At 50.4% G+C, this 22,639-nt stretch overlaps 1 protein-coding gene across 1 annotated transcript; it reads right to left on the bottom strand.

Moving 5' to 3' along the window:
- Positions 1-1,702: 1,702 nt before the first annotated feature.
- LOC120701459 (probable serine/threonine-protein kinase At1g54610) lies at positions 1,703-4,187 on the bottom strand. Its single transcript, XM_039985496.1, has 2 exons — positions 3,061-4,187; positions 1,703-2,980 (listed from the first exon to the last, which is right to left on the bottom strand). The coding sequence occupies exons 1-2, from the start codon at positions 3,401-3,403 to the stop codon at positions 2,835-2,837; spliced, it is 489 nt and encodes a 162-aa protein (XP_039841430.1). The 5' UTR covers positions 3,404-4,187; the 3' UTR covers positions 1,703-2,834.
- Positions 4,188-22,639: the final 18,452 nt, after the last annotated feature.

Here is a 22,639-nt window from a genome sequence, read left to right as displayed (position 1 = left end):
CATGGTTCCACCACGGCCCCTTAGTGTTCTCCATGTAGCTTGGGGAGGACACGGCCGCGAACGCCGGGACCCATCGCACGCACCGCCACGCCGGGAACCCATCACTACTAGAAAAAGGCCCTTAGGCACCGGTTGAATAGGGCCTTAGGTACCGGTTTTTCCAACTGGTACCCCGAAACCGAGACCAAAGGCTTTTGGTTTTAACACCGAGTAACACAACCGATACCAATGGCATTTATTTTTGTCAAAAATATACATGCAGTGGTGGCTGGGATTCGAACTTGGGACTTCTTGCGTCACATGCACCTTTCTTACCATCTCACCTACACATCACTTGTGATGAGATGAGAGATATTTTCCTTTTGAAATAACCCTTGGATGAGCCTTAGGTACCGGTTGGTAACACCAACCAGTACCTAAGACTCTTAAGGTACCGGTTGGTGTTACCACCCGGTACTAATGTAAAAGTTACCACCCGGTACCTAAGGATAATTCATAGATTCCATCAACCCTAAAAGTACCAGTATGAAGATGAACCGGTACCTATGTCTGGTTCATTTTGATACCAGTACTTTCTTTTAGGGCGAACCTTTGGCTTATTTTATACTAGTGCATCGTCCGCGCCGCCGTGCCCATCGGGGGCTCCTGTCGCGCGCGCCGCCGCGCCCAGCCGGGGAGGGACCTCCCGGCACTGATTTTTCAAGCAGGCAGGGGGGCATGCATGCGAACAGGCAGGCGGGCATGCGTCAGCAGCAGGAGGTGACACGGGAGAGTGAAAAAAAGGTGACTCGCCCATGCATGCGCCAGAGAGGGAGAGAGTAAAAAAAGGTGGTTTTCCAGGTTAGTTTTTCCACGATAATTTTTCACTCGGATGTCCAATTCACAAATGATTTGCACCACTAGATTGCTGACGGTTTTTTTACATCATGTGAGATCCATTTTGAATATATTTAAAAAAAAAGAAATTTGAATCTAGACATCATAAATATCCATAATTATAGTCATAGATGCATCTGTCCTGGAACATGGCATAGATACATATACATGCAGTCATATAAACATATGTGCAAAGGCACAAAATTCCCTCTGCTTTTTTGAACTTCGAATCTTCTTACGCATAGAAATCACACTGTCATACAGGTCATAGAAGGCAGCCATAGAAATTTCAGTAGCATGTCATAGACTTTACATCAATAGCTTCTAGGGATCTTATACGTTCGAATTTGAATCAAACTGGCACAGAAACATATACGTTGAAGCTGTATAGAGTCATAGGAGGCATCCATACAAATCATAGACATCAGATCACAGAAGGCAACGATACACATCATTTGTACTCTATACAGTGCCATAGAAGGCAGATATACATATCATAGAAAGTAACGATACATGTCATAGAGGGCGGGTCATAGAAGCCAACGATGTTGCAGATCATTTTATACTCTATACAAGGTCATAGAAGATGTTGGATAAATTGGGCTAGAATCGTTCATAAAATACCTCTACGTGCAGAAATTTGAAGGGTTACTGCACGTAAGAATTTTCTATTACCTGTAAAATCTTTCGTCTGACCTTGTTTTTGCAACCATAGAAACTTAGAGATTTGAGCACATAAGTATTAAGAATGCACACCCACTAATGAATCCAACAATTTGTTGATGATTTCAAACCATAGAACCTTAGCCTAAGTAGAGTAGGAATACAGTCCAATTTGTTCATGATCTCATATCATAGAAGCTTAGCCGAAAGAGCGTAGGAACACAGTCCAACAATTTGTTGATGATTTCAGATCATAGAAGCTTAGCCAAAGTACGGTAGAAATACATGTATGGATCCTTCACATAGTACGCCTGTCAACCTTTTGCTACAAATTTGAAATTCTTTTGCTACAAATTTAAATTTTGAATGCGCAGAGGTTTCGTGGAGCATTCCAGCACATAGAATCTTTAAGACTCGAGCATATAAATCTATATTCACCTTGAATTGTATACTCAACTTGTATAAAAACATAACATCGTTGTCATAGACACCTCAAAGGTTTAGAAATCAAATCAAATATATTTGAAAACACACAGCATCTGTAGCCTTGGGAGAATTTGGTCAAAACATTTTACATGCACAACCAATCAACAAACAAAATCACTAGATCTCATGATTGTTTCCCAAAAATTAGTGGTTAGTTACAATATCTCTGGCCTTGCAGACATCAATTAATCAAATAAAACATAGATCGTTGGCCTTGCATAGATCTCTGGCCTTGCAATGGTGCATAGATCTCTGGCCGGGGTCTCTGCGACGAGGTTCAAGGACCCCAGAGTCGCCGCTCCAGGTCTGGTCGCGATCATAGAAGACAGGGCAAACAATCATAGAACTAGACTTTTAACACTCTCTTACTTGTATCTACATGATTATATACTCACCACATCATAGTTAATTACCCCGTGCATAGGAAACCCTATCTATGGTTAGCAGTACCATCTTCTATGACCAATACCTTACTACCCTTTTCAATTTTGAATATAACAACATAGAAACTTCTGTGTGAAGTCATAGAAAACTCCACCACATAGATACAGAAGCTGCTACGTGCGGTCATAGATCCCACTGCATGCAGTAAAAGAAAACTCTACATGCAGGCATAGAAGCCGCTTTGTGCGGGCATAGAAAGCTGAGAATTTCAAATTTAAATCCTAAAACACATGAATTTAAAAAGAACATCAGTGATGCTCCTTCTTGCTTCCTGTAATAAACAACAAGGATCCAATGCAATAGCAGTTGGTCATGGCGATTTCAGAGAATTTCATTCTAGTTTGTGAATCAGAAAGGCACCTCTCTTAAACCATTACCACCGGCCAGCTCGCGCAGATGTGCTGGTCGTGGTTCTGCAGGTCGGCACGGGCTCTAGGTCGACGAACAGTCATGCCTTGCCATAGTCCCTCGCCGCCGCACCACCATCTCCGGCCACAACAGGCAGCAATTCCTGCAGCAGCAGTAGTCACAGCAGGTCAGCTCTGAACAGAACAGAATGCGCAGGGCGGGCAATGTCGCGCGACGGCGCACCTCGGTGTGCACGTGGCTCTGGTTCGTGTCCTGCAGCTGCATGCTCGTGTGCCCGCTTGCCGGCCGCCTCGCCGGCGTGGGTCCGGGCGTTGCTCCTCCTAGAATCTTCCCGGAGCTTGGCATCCATCTCTATGTTGGGCGCGTACTTGGGCAGGCTCGCTGGGTCGCATGCGTACGTCGTCGCCGTGGTGAAGTACTCAGCGTCGAGGGCGGCGGCGGTGGTGCCGCGGCCGGCGGGGTCGAGGGAGAGGAGCGTGGCGAGGAGGCGGAACGCATGGTTGGGCATGCAGCCAGCAAAACAAATCGTATCCATCTGTAAGCTCCATGCCGAAGACAAATGCATGGAATAAAATAAAAAAACAGACGCAGAGCAAAGATTAGGAACGATACATGAAACTGGAATAACAACTGAGCAGAGTAATGTACCATACCCGCTATCATGGCCGTCATAGAACAGGATCTCGGGGGCGCTGCTGTCGTGCAGGGTGTGGCCAGCGCCGGCGCCATCCGTGCTCTCCACGCACGTCCGTCATCTCGCCGCGCGCCAACGGGTCTCGCACGACGCGCTGCAGAGCCATCAGATCTGAGCATCACCGGGTTGCCCGTCACGGCGCCGCCAGATCTGCGAACCACCAGGGGCCGCAGTGAGTCTCCTGTCACCGCGCTCCTGGGGGTCAAGGGTCGACACGAGCCGCTGGGAAACAGGGGCCGCCCCGCACCGCTGGGCCCGTCGCCGTCACGCAGACGCCGGGACACGTCGCCGCCGCCGGGGGTCGGGGGCTGCCATGCGCCACCGCGCTCGAGGTCCGCCGCACGCCGACAGGGGTTGAGGTCCTCCTCGCCCCGATGCTTGATGTTGCCGCCGCCTCCGCGCCTCAACTGCTCGACGCTGTCGCAGCTTCTGCGCCGCCCTCTGCGAGCCGCCTCCGCGCGCCGTCGTTCGGTGCCGCTGCGCTACGCTCCTCGTTGCCGCTGCAGCCTCCGCCGCTTGGGTCTGCCGCCTCGCCCAGATGCTCGACGCCGGCGCAGCTTCTGCGCCGCACCCTACGAGCCGCCTCCGCGCGACGCCGCTCGATGCCGTTGCGCCACGGTCCTCGCCCCTGCTGCAGCCTCCGCCTCTTGGGTCCGCCGCGCTCCATCCCGCTCACGGCTGTCGCGGTTGTTTGAATCGGGATCTCAGGGATTAGTGGGGAGGAATGGCCCGTTTGGTTTGTGCTGTGCTAGTGAATAGTGACACTTTGATTGCTAATTATAGTGTCAAACAAAATCAGTTGATAAAACTAACTTCAGAACCCCGCGCTAGAAACCCTAAAGAATCTAATGAGGCCTTTGACCGCACGATTAGAGAATAATTACTGTAGCATTACTGTAGCCAATTATCTATTAATTACCGTCATTAGATTCGTCGCGAAAAATTACACCCATATCTGAAAAAGTTTTGCAAATTCACTTCATTTACTACTTCATGCATAGAAGATTCTTCCGTAGCGTAGCGTGAACCAAACGGGGCCATTGGAGTGCCGGTGGGCCCAGCTTAGTGGAGCGGGTCGGGTGTGGGGACGAGGGGTTGGCTCAGTGGTTGGTTGCTGGAGGAGCTGGTTTGGTTGGACCAGCTCACGCGCATGACTAGGGCTTGCTAGTGAGCCCAGGGCTCCCAATATATATATATATATATATATATATATATATATATATATATATATATATATATATATATATATATATATATATATATATATATATATATATATATCGTAAATACACTCATCATTTGACTCCCTCTACTTATTATTAGGACATGCGGGATGACAATGACAAGAGCTTGGAGAAGAAGCGGGTGGTTATTAGAGAAAATGTTGCCTTCTTGCTGGTAGATGTTTTAAGAGACAAAGGTGACTTCCACTCTCGCTGTTGAATTGAGTTCTTTCATGGACTGTTAGATTATATTCATGTAATTATTGCACAGTTTGTTGTGGAAAAATATAATATATAATTTGTCATGTACAATTGGTGGTTGTTTTTATGTAACCTTTGTGATAGGAGATTTAAATATATATACAAGATATGGTCTCTATTTTGTGTGTTTAATTTAATGAATCAAGATGGCTGCCAAATCCCAGCTGTGCTATAGGATGCAGGAAGAAAAAAAGAACTTACAAGGGCCTAGTTCCATGGTGACAGGCCACAATCAAAGCCCGTCACCTTTCATATTTACCAGGTGACAGCACCTGGAAGCACAGCCCGTCACCTTTAAAAATTTTAAGTGACGGGCGTTCTCCTATGCAGGTCACTTATGATCGAATCATAGGTGGCGTGCATTGTCCTATGCCCGTCACTTATACTCGAATCATAGGTGAGCGCGCTGTCCTATGCCTGTCACTTATGCTCGTATCATAGGTGATGGGCGTTGTGTTACGCTTGTCACCTATATTGGACAAAGGTGATGGGCATAAACCTCATACGAAGGGCCTGGTCACCGAGCAAGGTGACGGTTCTCTAGTGAAGTCCGTCACCTATTACGTCACATAGGTGACAGGCAGACGGCCGTCGCCTTTCTTTTTAAAATAGTAATGCTGAAGAAGTGACGGGCGCGATGCCCGTCACACTAGGGAGATGATGCTCGTCACTATAGAACTTTTCTTACATGGTGCTAGTCGGTATAGAAGGAAACCACCCGAGTAGTACTCGAGATAGACTTCTAGACTTGTACCAATCTAGGATTTTCATGTAACCTATATAAAGGCGGGCAGGGGACCCCTCCAAATGATTAGGTTCCCATACAATCCTCAATCAATACAAACTACCCAACATATAATGTATTACGCCATCTGCAGCCCAAACCTATCTAAACCTTCATGTTGCTTGCACCATCGTGTTCTAATCTCGGCGACCTCCTACGATCAACCTCCTACCTCAGGGTACACCCAGGTGGACTTACCATAAAACACCGACCGCTGGCGCCCACCGTGGGGCAAATCTCCGATGATCAAGCGAAGAATTCGATGGCCAACTTCCACTTCTCCGTCGCCACTACTACTTTCATCTTTGGATCATGGATTTGTGTAGAAAATGGCTAGGGAGGCTTCTATAGCCACCAAGCTAACCCCATTGAGTCGGAAGCAGATCAACGTGACACTTCCGACATCACCTCTGACTTGCCAACTATCTCAGCAAGATCCAACTTTTCGATCTACTCGGAGAAAAAACTCCTTATCACAACTCTACCTGTGATAAACATGAGGGAAACCAATCTGAAACTTTTTTGATCAAAAAAAATTCAGATAACTCCATCACCACAGACGCCACCAAATTGTGGGAGGCACAAATCTACGATGAATATCCGAATAATGAGCCGATATCAATCACCTGGATTTAACTGCTGCAGCTATATCGCAAGGTCGCTTTGTATACTGGATGGGCATGGAACCCCCAGAACTACTCGCGAATGATACACGACTAGTGGCATACTTCCCAGATCTTCCTGACCAAAAAGATCTGCTAGAAGAGATTTCAACAGATGACCACTCTGCTAACACTGGCAATGAGACTGATGTGCAGCATGATGGAAGAAGAGAAACAAATTGCGATCACAAACAATGCAGGGAAGAAGCGCGACAACACTAGCAAAGGCAACCCCAACGTAACCGGAAGTCGAGTTCGAACAAGCCGCCGAAGAAGGTTTCCATACCTCGGTGGCTAACATTATGCATGCCATGAGGCTCTTGGACAACAACCAAGATCTAGCTGCCAGACAAAGTGTACTACTACTCCAGCATGTCGCCTTACAACTGAACGAAAGGGGCAAAATCCCGTCCCTTCCAAGAAGTCAAGGCCACGGTGCTTCCAGCCGAACACCCAGAGGATGCAGAAGACAGGAAGGAAGAGGCCAAAACAATGATGATCAACCGGCTGCCCCCGCCAACCAGAACGCAGTGGTCTTCATGCTGCCGGCCACCACCGCCGGCCGTCTAGCGCCGCCATGAGGGAAAGAGAAAAGGCGGAGCCACCGCACGACTCCGCTGGCCGGTGCCCGGGCTCCGGGTTAGGGCACCACCGCAAAAATCACCGCACGACGCTCGCCGGCGCCCGGGCTCCTGGTCAAGGCACCACCGCAAAAATTGCCATGCGGGAAAGAGAAAAGGAGGAGCCACCGCACGACTCCACTCACCGGCGCCCAGGCTTCGGGTCAAGGCGCCACCGCAAAATCTCCATGCGGGAAAGAGAAAAGGTGGAGCCACCGCACGACTCTGCTTGCCGGCACTCGGGCGTTGGGTCAGGGCACCACCGCAAAATTATTGCATGACTCAGCTCACCGGTGCCCGGGCTTCGGGTTAGGGCATCACCGCAAAAATCGCCATGCAGGAAAGAGAAAAGGTGGAGCCACTGCACAACTGCGCTCGTTGGCGCATGGGCTCCGGGTAAGGGCACCACTGCAAGATCGCTCGATGAGGGTGCGCTCACGCACGGGTGAGCGCGCGCTAGCGAGGGGGCATGCGGCGCTACTACTTTCCTCCAGACCTGCCCACCATGGGTGCCCACCGCGTCATCGGAACGACACATAGAAATGGAGGAAGAGGGAAAGGAAGCTCGGGGTCCCCGGCCATGGTGGCTCGGTGGCCAGATGGAGCGGCATGGCGGCGTGAGGCCGCTGGCGGCGTCCACCTGAGCTGACCGAGGAAGAAAAGAAGTCGCCCAAGCTGTGGAGCCGAGTGACCGGAGGAGCGGTGCTGAGGAAGGGAGAGAATGGAATTAGGGTTTAGGGAGCAGGCGCCGACGCTGGACTTTGATCGGGCGGAAATGAAGGATGGTTGTCGGATCAGATCTGATGGCCAGCGGCGCCCGAGCAGTCAGTCGAGATGGGTTGTGCGCGTAGGCGCTGGGTCGCGCCCGAGCGAGCTGCTGTTGGTGTTTCTTATGCCCAAATGAACAGATATTCTGCGAGCGCACAAAATCACCGCTGTAGCACTTCACCTTGGAGTATTCCAGGGTAACGTAATTTTCCTCAGGGAAGCACTATGGTAAACAGTATCGAATATTCGAATGACAAACTTTACTAATTATATCAACTGACTAACTCAGTGGAGGTATGCCTGATAAGATAGATAAGATAATGGCCAAGCGATGACCGTCGGACACAGGAGACTCTAATCCTTAGAGTGGTAAGTAGCTGGGAGGACAACAAGCGAGAAAGACTCCTAAAACACTTCTAAACTATCGAGCTAGCCTCTCTAGACTAAACCTTACTTCTAACTAGTTATCAGTAACCTAGAGCTTACTTCGGTGGCTGGAAGAGGAAGGACTTCAGAAAGGGGTGAGAGGGGAGTCCAACGGCAACTTGCAACTACTGCTATGAAAACACCCGAACGTGGTGGACTATAAGGGACGGACAGGGCTGTCACCACCTGCCGCCTACCACAACGGTACTATCGGGTGGAACACACTTTATAGCTAACACTAAGCTCAGACACCACGTCTGTACTTGGTGTTAGGATTTCCTTGTCGCGAACAAGTGAAATCCCCCTCAACCTAGGGAACTGACTTGAGCTCCCTAGTCCGGGCGAGAAAACACGTAAGGTAAGATCTCGATAAACAAGAAAGATACAAAGCCTAAACTAGTGGAATTACTTCCGCACACAAGCAAGATAACTCGAGAGGGTAGATAAATGCGGAAAGTAAAGCTGACTCGAAAAGATAAAGAAGATAACTTATATTCATAAATGTCAAAGAAAATGATACAAGATCTATACCCGACTTCCGGTGACAACTCCGGAATCCCGAGACAAGCTCGACTAAACTCTGACTACTCTAGAAAGTAAAAGTGAGAGAAGAGAACTCCTTGGTGTGTGTACAATTGAGGATAAGGGTGCTATTTATAGATGCTAGAGGTTGGTATTTGGCCGAGTGTTAGTTGTACGCAGTTGTGCCGGTTGTGCTTAACTTCCATGCCAAAACTAACGCTGCAAAGTGGGGCCGGCCGGCCTCTCCTAGGTCGGTTGACCTGAGATTTTCTCTGTTTGGCTCCAACCTTCTCATGGACGCTCCTGATCTTCTCTAGATGACGGTGAAAGGTTGCTTTGGATTAAAGCTGAAATTTGTAGGCCGGCCAGCCTCTCCTAGGCCTGCCGGCCTGGGTTCGGCACGCCTCGGCCCTTCATTTCACCGACTTCTTGATCAACATGTGTATGAAGTCCAGAGAGGCGGTTCTGGGCCAAAAGATCAGGGTAAGTGCTGCAGGTGGGTCCTTTAATCCATGTGCTTGGCCTTTTGGTCCATTTGATCAAACCAACTTCCAATCCACAGTTTAGAGGCTTTGTAAACGTGTCACATAGCTCCTGTACCGAAGACGTGGCATGGTATGTTGAGGTGCCTGTAACACCCGGTTTATAAAAGGACATAAACCGAGCAATCATATACGTGCCAGGATCAAGTCACACGTATATACAACAGAATGAACAGTATATCATAGCACATATCACGAATAAGATATAATAAATCGAAATACGAATGTTATTTATTACATTAATGACAAAATTTCTGATACAGCGGAAGCGAAGTACAAAATACGAATAAAGCTCTCCGAAGCTAAAGCAGGGCGCCACAGGGACGTCGACTGGGAGACGAACACCTAGAAGTCCTCGTAGTCCTGGTAGCGCTGGACGAACTCCCTCGTGTCGGCAGGAACTGAGCAGCAGTAGCGTAGCCAAGAGGAAAAAGTAGAGAAGAGGCAAGGGTGAGTACACAACTTGTACTCAACAAGTATAACACAAACTATGAGGCTCTAGGCTGGCTGACTGACTGCATTAGCTTTTAAGTGTTGGCAAAATTTTATTAAAGCTATTTACTACGAGTTGATGAATTACCATTAACCCAGTTACATAGTAATTAATCAAAATTAATTTATGATACTACTGAGAACCAAACCAAAACCAAGCCTCCAAGGTAACCCCGAGAGGCACCTCCCTCGTCGGAAGGAGACAACCCCACTAATCAAAAGGAGGATCTGGGCCGCTCATAACCGTGAGCACGGCTAGTATACCAGTTTTACACTCTGCAGAGGTTGCACATCTTTACCCACAAGTCGTGAGCTACGCCAGAGGTTCATCACACTTCCTTAGGTGAGATGACTAGCGACTCACTACGAGGCCGTTACAAAGAATCTCGTTGGTAAGGCGTAACCGCGAGAGATAGGTCAGCGACAATGGGGCCCACCTCACGGGGGTACAAGCACAGGAGCGCAATCCAAGCACAGACCAGCCGGAGGAGCAGGGACCATTGAAGCTTACTACTCTTGCCCCGCAGGTAAGTTACTCCAAACCAAAAAGACCTAATTAGTAAGCCAAGTCTATCCCATTCTAGCCTTGTGGTAGCGCTGTTGTCCCAGGTTGTCGCTCTATGAACCGGTCCTTATGGAGAGTGGCCAACCAAGCACTAAGCACCGAGCTAGCCCCCTAAACCATGTTTCTACAAAAAACCATCTTTTAACGAGACGTGAGCCACTCATCCACACAGAGGGCCACTCTCAGAATTAAGTTCAAGTAAACTATTAATCAATTTAATTAAAAAGGACCAGAGTGTGTTATAGCGCAGCAACCTAGCACAACTAACCAAAATGCAACCCAAGGATATATATAAAGGATATAAAGTGGCTAGGAAATCCTTATAGGCATACAGTATTAAAATGCAGTATGAAATTGTATTTAAAGATGATAGGTTATTCATGTTACACTTGCCTTCCTCGTACTGCTCTGGCTGCTGCTCAAACTGCTCGGAAGACGGCTGCTCTAGGTACTGGTACTGGGGCTCCTCCGGTAGCTCGACGTCTACTCACGAACACATGGCCAAAACAATGCACGATAATAAGCATACAAGCAAACACTAACAAAAACTAAGAAACAGTACATCAATTCATAAGAACAGCACACTAAACTAGTCTAAAACTATTCTACGCGTTACAACGATCGCGTGGATATAAAGAACGCTTAAAACGGAGCTAAAACGCGCATTCTAGGCTAAAAACAAGTTCAAGGGGCTTATTTGTAATAAAAACAGGGTTCCAGGGGCTTTTCTGCTAAAATCGAGGACTAAAACGTAATTATACTATAGATCCAGGGTCTGACACGTAAAACTGCCAAGGGTGGACGGCGGATTCAATATTAAAGAAGCTCAGGGTGCTAAGTGCTAAAAACAGGGCCTCTGCGTAAATATTTTTCTATACCGATGGAGCGCGGGTTGATTTCAAGGAAGGTGGGGGTCTCTTATGCAAAAAGATCGGCCGAACCGGTATCTTCGATTTCTAGCCGCAGGATTTAGATCTGGCGGCCTAGATCTAAAGTAACCTTGATCTAATCGCGGCCGCTTACTTCGGATCGGACGGTTCAAGAGGGTTTGGGTGTGGGGCGGCGGCGGAACGCGCCGGCGTGCCCTGTTCCGCGGCGGCGCCGCATAGGGCTCGCCGGAGTTCGTCGGATCCGACGTTCTGGGGCTAGATTTGGCATGCGGTTTGACCTGGGAGGCGGTACGCCTCATGCGTAAACCACTGGGGCACTTAAAGAGGTGCTGCAGGGCTGGGAAGGGGACTCCCGCCGACATGGGCGGTCCAGCGGCGGTGGAGAAGCGCCGGCAAGCGTGGCCCGGGCACCTAGGGTGCGCTACAGGTTCTAATCGCTAGTGCAAAAGAAACAGGGAAGCAAAGGCGTGCTCACCGAGGCTCGGAACGGTAGGGAGCGTGGCGCAGGGGAGGTCGTCGGCGTGAAACGGCGGCGGGTCGGCGCTGGGTTCGGGGAGAGGTCGATGGGGCGCAGCTCCGGGCCTCCTGGGTCGCACGGATTGATGAGTGATGGTACTGCGAAGCCGAGCAAGGGGTTAGGAAGGGCCGAGGACCACTGGCGGCGAGTAATTTCGGCGGCGGAGCTTCTCACCGGTGATGCGCCCCTGGCGGAATCCCGGCGTAGGCGCGACTCGGTCCGGGGCCAAGGAGTCCGAAGAGGATCCTGAGGCCGAGGCGGAGCCAGCGCGCTGCTCGGCCGGGGCTTCGGCGTGGCGGAGGGGCGTGGCCGCGGTGGCGCGGGCTCTGCTCCGGGCGGAGCAAGTTGTAGCGCGGTGGCGGCTAGGGTTTGCGTCGAGGCGGCTGGGGATGGAGGCTAGGATTACAGGGTGCGCATGCCATTTATAGAGCATCCCAAGTGATCCTAGGGAGGCGTGCCCCGGATGGAAGGCTCACCGGGAATCTCGGCTTGACGGGCGGGGTGGTTGCTCTGCGAGGGAGAAGAAACTGCCAGGTGGGGTCGGTCCGTCAGCGCCAGCGAGGGGAAGCCGCGGGCGTGCTTGAGCGGGCTGACCAGTGGGTCCGGGGGGTCAGCGGGGTGAGGCGGGGGTGCGTGCTCGCGGGCTGAGCGCCGCGCGGGTGTGCTGACGTGCGGGCCCAGAGCGTCGGTGGGAGTGGGGGGCGCGGGCCGTGTAGCGTGAGTGGAGCGGGGGTGTGTTCGGCTGGCAGCGGGCCTGTGCGGGGCGTCGCGCGCGGGCTGAGGCAGCGGGGCGAGCGGGGATTTGGGCCAAGCGCGGGAAGCGAGGGGAGGAGGGGCTGGGCCTAGCGGCTCTGGGCCGGACGCGGGTTGCTGTTGGGTTGGGTTTTGTCTTTTCTATTTCTGTCTCACTTCTATTTCTAATTCAAACAAATTTTGAATTCAAATACAATTTGAATTCAAACCACACTCAAATAATTTAAACCATGCACCAGCATCAATGCACAAAAAAATTTAAACCTATGATAAAATTTTAATTACTTATAGAACAAAAATTTAGATTAAATGCAAGACTAACACAATAAACCTTAGAAATTTAAATAAAGCCAATTAAATTTATTAAAAAATGCTGAAATTTAAATTAGGGTGTTACAGACCCTACCCCCTTAAAGAAATCTCGTCCCCGAGATTTAGCTGGGCTGGCTAGCAAAGAGATCTGGATATGTCTTCCTCAGCTCATATTCTCGCTCCCATGTAGCCTCAGCTTCACTGTGATGACTCCACTGAACTCTGCACATCTTGATGCGCTTGTTCCGTGTAACCCTCTTTGATGTCTCCAGAATCTTCACCGGATGCTCAGTATAAGTCAGATCTTCCTGCACATCTACTCCATCCAGTGGTGCCTGCTCCTCGGGTACTCGCAAACACCTCTTCAGCTGAGATATATGGAAGACATCGTGAACTCCCGAGAGGCTGAGAGGTAACTCCAGGCGATAAGCAACTTCGCCTTTCCGTTCTAGCACCTTGAATGGCCCCACATACCGAGGTGCTAACTTCCCCTTGACATTAAATCTGCGGATTCCTCTCATCGGAGACACCTTCAGGTACACATAGTCACCAACACTGAAGGTCAAGTCTCTCTGTTTGCCATCAGCATAGCTCTTCTGTCTGCTCTGTGCAATCCTCAGATTTTCTCGCACAGCCTGAACCATCTGCTCTGCATCATCTATGATCTCAGGGCCAAAGAGCTGCTTCTCACCAATCTGATCCCAATAGAGAGGAGTCCTGCACCTTCTGCCATACAATGCCTCGAAGGGGGACAACTTTAGACTGGCCTGATAGCTGTTGTTATATGAGAACTCAGCATAAGACAGGCACTTATCCCAACTAGTACCGTACTGAATGGCACAAGCTCTCAGCATATCCTCCAACACTTGGTTGGTTCTCTCTGTCTGCCCATCTGTCTGAGGGTGATAAGCCGTACTGAAACGCAGCTTCGTATCCAACGAATCATGGAGCTGCTCCCAGAACAGAGAAGTGAACTGAGACCCTCTGTCAGATATAATCTTCTTGGGCACACCATGTAAGCAGACAATCCGAGAAATGTACAACTCTGCAAGTCTAGCACCGGAGTAAGTAGTGTTCACTGGAATGAAGTGAGCAACCTTCATCAGACGATCCACTACTACCCAAATGGAGTTGTACCCTTTCTGAGTACGAGGCAATCCAACTATGAAATCCATCGTGATCTCCTCCCATTTCCACTCTGGAATCTTCAAAGGCTGTAACAGACCTGCTGGTCTCTGATGCTCAGCCTTGACACGCTGACAGGTGTCACAAATAGCCACGTACTCTGCCACTGAATGCTTCATCCCATACCACCAGAAACGTTCCTTGAGATCATAATACATCTTCGTGCTGCCTGGATGAATAGAGTAAGCTGTATCATGGGCCTCACTCAGAATCAACTTCCGGAGATCATGCACATCAGGCACGCAGATCCGGTTCTTGTACCACAAAGTACCCTGATCATCCTCTCTGAAATGAGGAGCCTTGCCCTTCTTGAGCAACTCACGAATCTCCTGCAGCTTCTCATCATCTTTCTGATGCTGCCTGATCTCTGACTCTAGAGTAGGTACTGCCTCAAACGCTGCACTGGAGGTATGATGCAAGAAGCCCAGACTCAACTGCTCGAACTCCTCGCATAACTCTGCAGGCATCTGGAAAGCCACGGCCATGTTGACATAACTTCTTCTGCTCAGAGCATCTGCTACAACATTGGCCTTGCCAAGATGATAGTGAATCTCTAGGTCATAGTCCTTGACCAACTCTAGCCATCTTCTCTGCCGCATGTTCAGCTCATTCTGCGTGAAAATGTACTTGAGGCTCTTGTGATCAGTGTAGATATCACACCGCTGCCCATACAAGTAATGCCTCCAAATCTTCAGAGCATGCACAACTGCGGCTAACTCAAGATCATGGGTAGGATAATTCAGCTCATGCCGACGTAACTGCCGTGAAGCATAAGCAATCACTCTGCCCTCCTGCATCAGAACACACCCAAGACCATCCTTCGAAGCATCACAATATACCGTGAACCTCTTCGTCTAGTCTGGCAGAGTCAGGACTGGCGCCGTAGTCAACCTTTTCTTCAGCTCATCAAAGGCCCTCTGACGCTCATCAGTCCACACAAAAGCCACATTCTTCTCTAGCAAAGAAGTCAAAGGCTTCGCGATCTTGGAGAAAATCTCAATGAACCTCCGATAATATCCAGCTAAGCCCAAGAATGATCTGACTTCCTTCACTATCTGTGGTGTCTCCCACTCGAGTACATCCTTCACCTTACTCGGATCAACAGCAATGCCTCCCTGAGAGATGACATGACCGAGGAATGGAACCTCGTCAATCCAGAACTCGCACTTGCTGAACTTGGCATACAGCTGATGCTCTCTCAATCTCTGCAACACGAGCCTCAGATGCTCTTCATGCTCTTCCTCTGTCTTGGAGAAGATCAAAATATCATCAATGAAGATCACCACGAAGACATCCAGATAATCCATGAAAACCATGTTCATCAAGTGCATGAAGAAAGCCGGGGCATTAGTCAAGCCGAAGGACATGACCGTGTACTCATACAGCCCGTACTTGCAGGTGAATGCCGTCTTCCGAATATCCCCAGGACAGATCCTCAGCTGAAAATAACCCGAACGAAGATCAATCTTCGAGAATATACGAGCACCTCGAAGCAGATCGAAGAGATCCTCAATACGGGGCAGTGGATGCTTGTTCTTGATGGTAACTGCATTCAGCTCCCGATAATCGACACACATTCTCTTCGAGCCATCCTTCTTATCTACTAGCAACAATGGAAAAGCCCAAGTAGAGAAGCTGCGACTGATATAGGCCTTGGCTAGCAACTCATCAATAGTCTTCTTGACTTCCTCATGTTCTATAAGTGCCATGCGGTAGGGCCGCTTTAAAATAGGAGCAGTGCCAGGCAAGAGATCAATAGAAAACTCGATGTCGCGTTCAGGCGGCATACCTGGCAAATCATCCGGAAATTCAGACACCACGCGAATACCGTTCGTGGGTCTAGCCTCCATCTGATGAAGAAATCCCGAGGGCTCTGAAGCACTGACTGTCACCTCTTGGCCATCAGATGCTGTCAAGTGAACTGCCCGATGAGCACAATCAATTCTGACTCCCCACTTGGCAAGAGTATCCATTCCCAGAATCACATCAATACCCTTGGTGTCTAGCACCCTCAGATCTGCACTGAATTTTACCCCCCCTTATGGCTATACTGACTCGAGGGCTAACAATATGGGATCTCAACTCCCCTCCCAGTGAAGAGACTAGTAGATACTTCTTTAATGGGGTGGTAAAGAAACTATGCTGCTCAACATATGACTTGGTGATGAATGAATGAGTAGCACCAGTATCGAAAGGCACTGTAGCCGGATGGGAGTTGACCATGAATGTACCAATAACCACGTTAGGAGCCTCGGCCGCTGACTCGGCCGTCACGTGGTTCACTCTGCCCTGAAGTGGCGCCCTGGGCTGAGCTGGGCGCCCCTGCTGTCCCGCCTGCGCCTTCCGGGGGCAAGTGTTGGCGTAGTGCCCTGGCTGGCCGTAGTGAAAGCACGCGCGAGGAGGTGCCTGCTGTCCGGCAGGAGGAGCTGCCTGCCGTGGAGCCTGAGGTGCTGGCGGAGCTGGTGGAGCAGCACGAGCCGGAGGTGCCGGTAACCTCGGGCCCTGACCTGCCTGCTGCTGCTGGTACTGCTGGGGCGGCTGGAGGCGAGGACGAGTGTTGCTACCAGAAGCAACAGGGACAATCTTCCTCTTCTTGTCCTCCATCTCCAGGTACTTGCGCTCCGTGTTGAGCGCGCTGTCAACCAGAAGGTTGAAGTCATTGAAGCGGAGGTTGAGCAGCGCGTACTGGAGGTAGTCCTCAAGACCCTCCATGAAGTGCTCCTGCTTTTTGCGGTCATCCGCAACCTCGGCAGGGGCGTAGTGAGCAAGCTGCAGAAAACGATCACGATACTCCGTGACCGTCATAGTCCCCTGAAGTGAAAAAGACAGATACATATATATATATATCGAAGGATTAATTCATGATTCAGAAAGATAGAACAAGGGGGTATTAGCTCAAAAGGAAACGCTGAATGATTATATCTGAGATTATCTGCTTCAGTGCAAGGAACTCCTTCTGAGAACCAAACCAAACCAAGCCACCCGGGGAAACCTGCCTCGTCAAAGGAAGATAACCCCACTAATCAAAAGGAGGATATGGGCCGCTCATGACCATGAGCACGGCTAGTATACCAGTTTTACACTCTGTAGAGGTTGCACATCTTTACCCACAAGTCGTGAGCTACGCTAGTTATTCATCACACTTCCTTAGGTGAGATGACTAGCAAACTCACTACAAGGCCGTTACAAAGGACACATTGGTAAGGTGTAACCGTGTAACACCCTAATTTAATTGTGTAACCGTGTCGCTACGCCCCTACCGATGTTCGCTTTCTGCAGCTTGCTCGCTACGCCCCTGCCGATGTTGCGGATGACCGCAAGAAGCAGGAGCACTTCATGGAGGGCCTTGAGGACTACCTCCAGTACGCGCTGCTCAACCTCCGCTTCGACGACTTCAACCATCTGGTCGACAGCGCGCTCAACACGGAGCGCAAGCACTTGGAGATGGAGGACAAGAAAAGGAAGATTGTCCCCATTGCTTCCGGCAGCAACACTCGTCCTCGCCTCCAGCCGCCTCAGCAGTACCAGCAGCAGCAGTACCGGCCTCCCCAGCAGTACCAGCCGAGGCCGCAATAGTACCTGCCTCGACAGCAGCAGCAGGCAGGCCAGGGCCAGAGGTTACTGGCACCTCCGGCTCGTGCTCCACCAGCTCCGCCAGCACCCCAGGCTCCACGGCAGGCAGCTCCTCCTGCCGGACAGTAGGCTCCAGCACCTCCTCGCGTGTGCTATCACTGCGGCCAGCCGGGGCACTACGCCAACTCTTGTCCCCGGAAGGCGCAGGCGGGACAGCAGGGGCGCCCAGCTCAGCCCAGGGCGCCAGCACAGGGCAGAGTGAACCACGTGACAGCCGAGTCAGCGGCCGAGGCTCCTAACGTGGTTATTGGTACGTTCATGGTCAACTCCCATCCAGCTACAGTGCTTTTCGATACTGGTGCTACTCATTCATTCATCACCAAGTCATATGTTGAAGAGCATAGTTTCTTTACCACAGCATTAAGGAAGTGTCTGCTAGTCTCTTCACCGGGAGGGGAGTTGAGATCCCATATTGTTTACCCCCGAGTCAGTGTAGCCATAAGGGGGGCAATGTTCAGTGCTGATCTGAGGGTGCTAGACACCAAGGGTATCGATGTGATTCTGGGAATGGATACTCTTGCCAAGTGGGGAGTCAAAATTGATTGTGCTCATCGGGCAGTTCACTTAACAGCATCTGATGGCCAAGAGGTGACAGTCAGTGCTGCAGAGCCTTCGCGATTTCTTCATCAGATGAAGGCTAGACCCACGGACGGTATTCGCGTGGTGTCAGAATTCCCGGATGTCTTTCCGGATGATCTGCCAGGTATGCCGCCTGAACGCACCATTGAGTTTTGTACTGATCTCTTGCCTGGCACAGCTCCTATTGCAAAGCGGCCCTACCGCATGGCACCTATAGAGCATGAGGAAGTCAAGAAGACTATTGATGAGTTGCTAGCCAAGGGCTATATCTGTCGCAGCTTCTCTCCTTGGGCTTTTCCATTGTTGTTGGTAGATAAGAAGGATGGCTCGAAGAGAATGTGTGTTGATTATCGGGAGCTGAATGCAGTTACTATCAAGAACAAGCATCCACTGCCCCGTATTGAGGATCTCTTTGATTTGCTTCGAGGTTGTAACACCCTAATTTTAAATTTCAGTATTTATTAATAAATTAATTGGCTTTAGTTAAATTTTCTAAGGTTTATTGTGTTTAGTTGGCATTTGATCTAATTTTTGTTCCTTAATTAATTAAAATTTATCATAGGTTTAAATTTTTGTTGCATTCATGCTGGTGCATAATTTTATTTGAGTGTGGTTTGAATTCAAATTTTGATTTGAATTCAAACTTTGTTTGTAGTAGAAATAGAAAAGGAGCCCAAACCCAAAAGAACCCAGCCCAAACCCAAACCCAGCAAACCCCAAACCCACCTCAGCCCAGGTCCCCCTCTCCCTTCCCGCGGGCCCACTCCGGCCAGCAGCAGCCCAGCCCGCTCTCCCTTTCCTCCCCAGCCCGCTCGCCTCCCGCTTGGCCCGGCTCCGCACGGCCCACACTGCGGCCTGCCTCCGCCCGTTCCCCGTGCTGCCCAGCGCCCCACCCTCTCACCCGCACCGCCTGGGCCCGCACGTCAGCGCGCCCCCGCGTCACCCCGCTCGCCAGCGCCCGGCCCGCATCGCGCGCGCCTCGCCCGCCCGAACTGCCGGTCCCACCCGCCAGCGGCACCCCGCTCGCGCTCGCCCCGTCTCGCTGCGCCGGGACCCCACTTGCCAGACCCGTCGCCTTCCTCCCGCAACGCCCGCCCGCGACTCCCGCCGGGGATCTCGCCGCGCCCCTACGGCACGGACGCCCAGGATCAGCGGCTCCCTCCTTAAAACGCACCCCTGCAGCCCCTGCGCCTCACCCCGCCCCCATAGCCGCCACCAAACCCTAGCCGCCGCAGCCTCCGCGCTCAGAGCGGAGCAGAGCTCCCTGCGCCGCCGCGGCCGCAAAGCTCCGCTGCGCCATAGCCCCGCCGGAGTAGCGCAGCGGCCTCGTCTCGACTCCAGGAGCACCCCGCGCCGTCCAGCAGCCCGGGGGCGCTCTCCTTCGTCCCCAACACCGAGCTCTGCCCGGAGCGCCGCCGCCGGACTCCGCCGCCGCAGCCTCTGCGCCGGACCCCTCTTCGATCCTAAGCTCGGTGAGCATCACAACAACCCACCCGTTCCTTTGCGCTATTCGTTCTGGCCCTTAGCCCACTTCCGAAGTCCGCACAGCGCACTCCGATGAACCTCGCCGCCACAGAGCCGCCCCTCTTCGCGGTGCGCACCACTACACCCATCGCAGACCCGCGCAACCCACCTGGATGGTTCGCGCGTGCCACGGGCCTGCTCCAGCGCCAAACCGCGGCCTGAATCGGCCACGGGAACGCCAATTCTGGCCAGTTCCGGCGATCCTCCGCCGCGGGCGCGCCACTCCGGCGAGTCCCGCCGCCGCCGTCGCCCGCAGACCACACTGGCCATCCGATCCGTGGCCAACGGATCGGATTAGATCCCGTTTCCATCCGCTCCAAGCCGCTAGATCCAGATCCAGCGGTCTGGATCCACGCGTACCGGTTCAGCCTTGGAATTTTGTTAAAGAGACCCTGGTGTCTTTTAGAATTAACCCGCCGTCCAGCTTAGTTCAAAAGAAATTCCAACTAGGTCCAGTTTTTAGCTTTTAGGCCCCTGACTTTCCTGGTTTTTGTACCCGCAGTCCAAGCCCTGTAGTTTTGCGAGTTAGACCCCAGAGTTTTAGTTTAATTACGTTTTAGCCCTCGGTTTTAGCAGAAAAGCCCCTGAAGCTTCAGTTTTCTTACAAATAAGCCCCTAGAACTTGTTTTTGGCCTAGTTTATGCGTTTTAGCTCCGTTTTTAGCGTTCTTTATATCCACGCGATCGTTGTAACGTGTAGAATAGTTCTAGAGTAGTTTTGTGCGCTGTTTTCATGTATTGTTGTACTGTTTCTTAGTTTTTGTTAGTGTTTGCTTGTATGCTTATTTTTCGTGCATTGTTTTGGCCATGTGTTCGTGAGTAGACGTTGATCCATCTGAGGAGCCCCAGTACCAGTACCCGGAGCAGCCGTCTTCGGAGCACTTTGAGCAGCAGCAGGAGCAGTACGAGGAAGGCAAGTATAACATGAACAACCTATCACCTTTAAATACAATTTCAAACTGCATTTTAATACTGTATGCCTTTAAGGATTTTCCTAGCCAGTTTATATCCTTTATATATACCTTTGGGTTGCATTTTGGTTAGTTGTGCTAGGTTGCTGCGCTATAACACACTCTGGTCCTTTTTAATTAAATTAATTAATGTTTACTTGAACTTAATTCTGAGAGTGGCACTCTGTGTGGCTTGAGTGGCTCACTTCTCGTTAAAAGATGTTTTTTTTTAGAAACATGGTTTAGGGGGCCAGCACGGTGCTTACTGCCTGGTTGGCCACTCTCCATAAGGACCGGTTCATAGAGCGACAACCTGGGACAACAGCGCTACCACAAGGCTAGAATGGGATAGACTTGGCGTAATAATTAGATCTTTTTGGTTTGGAGTAACTTACCTGCGGGGCAAGAGTAGTAAGCTTCAATGGTCCCTGCTCCTCCGGCTTGGTCTGTGCTTGGATTGCGCTCCTGTGCTTGTACCCCCGGAGGTGGGCCCCATCGTCGCCGACCTAACTATCGCGGTTACGCCTTACCAACGAGATTCTTTTTAAAGGCCTCGTAGTGAGTCGCTGGCCATCTCACCTAAGGAAGTGTGATGAACAACTGGCGTAGCTCATGACTTGTGGGTAAAGATGTGCAACCTCTGCAGAGTGTAAAACTGGTATACTAGCCGTGCTCACGGTTATGAGCGGCCCAGATCCTCCTTTTGATTAGTGAAGTTATCTCCTTCCGACGAGGGAGGTACTTCTCGGGGTTTACCTTGGTGACTTGGTTTTGGTGTGGTTCTCAGTAGTATCATAATTAATTCTGATTAATTACTATGTAATCGGGTTAATGGTAATTCATCAACTCGTAGTAAATAGCTTTAATAAAATTTTGCCAACACTTAAAAGCTAATGCAGTTGAGTCAGCCAGCCTAGAGCCTCATAGTTTGTGTTATACTTGTTGAGTACAAGTTGTGTACTCACTCTTGCCTCTTCTCTACTTTTTCCTCTTGGCTACGCTACTGCTGCTCAGTTCCTGCCGACACGAGGGAGTTCGTCCAGCGCTACCAGGACTACGAGGACTTCTAGGTGCTTCGTCTCCCAGTCGACGTCCCTGTGGCGCCCTGCTTCAGCTTCGGAGAGCTTTTTATCGTATTTTGTACTTCGCTTCCGCTGTATCAGACATTTTGTCATTATTGTAATAAATAACATTCGTATTCGCTTTATTATGTCTTTTTACGTGATATGTGCTATGATATACTGTTCATTCTGTTGTATATACGTGTGACTTGATCCTGGCACGTATATGATTGCTCGGTTTATGTTCTTTTATAAACCGGGTGTTACAGAGGTGCTCGTATATTCTCGAAGATTGATCTTCGCTCGGGTTATTTTCAGCTAAGGATCCGTCCTGGGGTTATTCCGAAGACGGCATTCACATGCAAGTACGGGCTATATGAGTACACGGTCATGTCCTTCGGCTTGACTAATGCCCCGGCTTTCTTCATGCATCTGATGAACATGGTTTTCATGGATTATCTGGATGTCTTTGTTGTGATCTTCATTGATGATATTCTGATCTTCTCCAAGACAGAGGAAGAGCATGAAGAGCATCTGAGGCTCGTGTTGCAGAGATTGAGAGAGCATCAGCTGTATGCTAAGTTCAGCAAGTGCGAGTTCTGGATTGATGTGGTTCCATTCCTCGGTCATGTTATCTCTCAGGGAGGTATTGCTGTTGATCCGAGCAAGGTGAAGGATGTGCTCGAGTGGGAGACACCGCAGACAGTGAAGGAAGTCCAGTCATTCTTGGGCTTAGCAGGATATTATCGGAGATTCATTGAGAATTTCTCCAAGATCGCGAAGCCTTTGACTTCCTTGCTAGAGAAGAATGTGGCATTCATATGGACTGATGAGCGTCA

Source organism: Panicum virgatum, chromosome 3K (assembly GCF_016808335.1).
Source record: "Panicum virgatum strain AP13 chromosome 3K, P.virgatum_v5, whole genome shotgun sequence".
In the NCBI taxonomy this organism is placed as follows: Eukaryota; Viridiplantae; Streptophyta; class Magnoliopsida; order Poales; family Poaceae; genus Panicum; species Panicum virgatum.
The sequence above is the reverse complement of the archived record's forward strand: the minus strand, read 5'-3'. Positions and strand labels throughout refer to the sequence as shown.

What these genes read in the sequence shown, in the direction of transcription:
- LOC120701459 (XM_039985496.1), bottom strand. Translation starts at nt 3,403, where the DNA reads ATGCATTTGTCTTCGGCATGGAGCTTACAGATGGATACGATTTGTTTT. An exon ending in AGAGCCACGTGCACACCGAG is followed by an intron (nt 2,981 to 3,060) that starts GTGCGCCGTCGC and finishes CTGCTGCTGCAG; the next exon opens with GAATTGCTGCCTGTTGTGGC.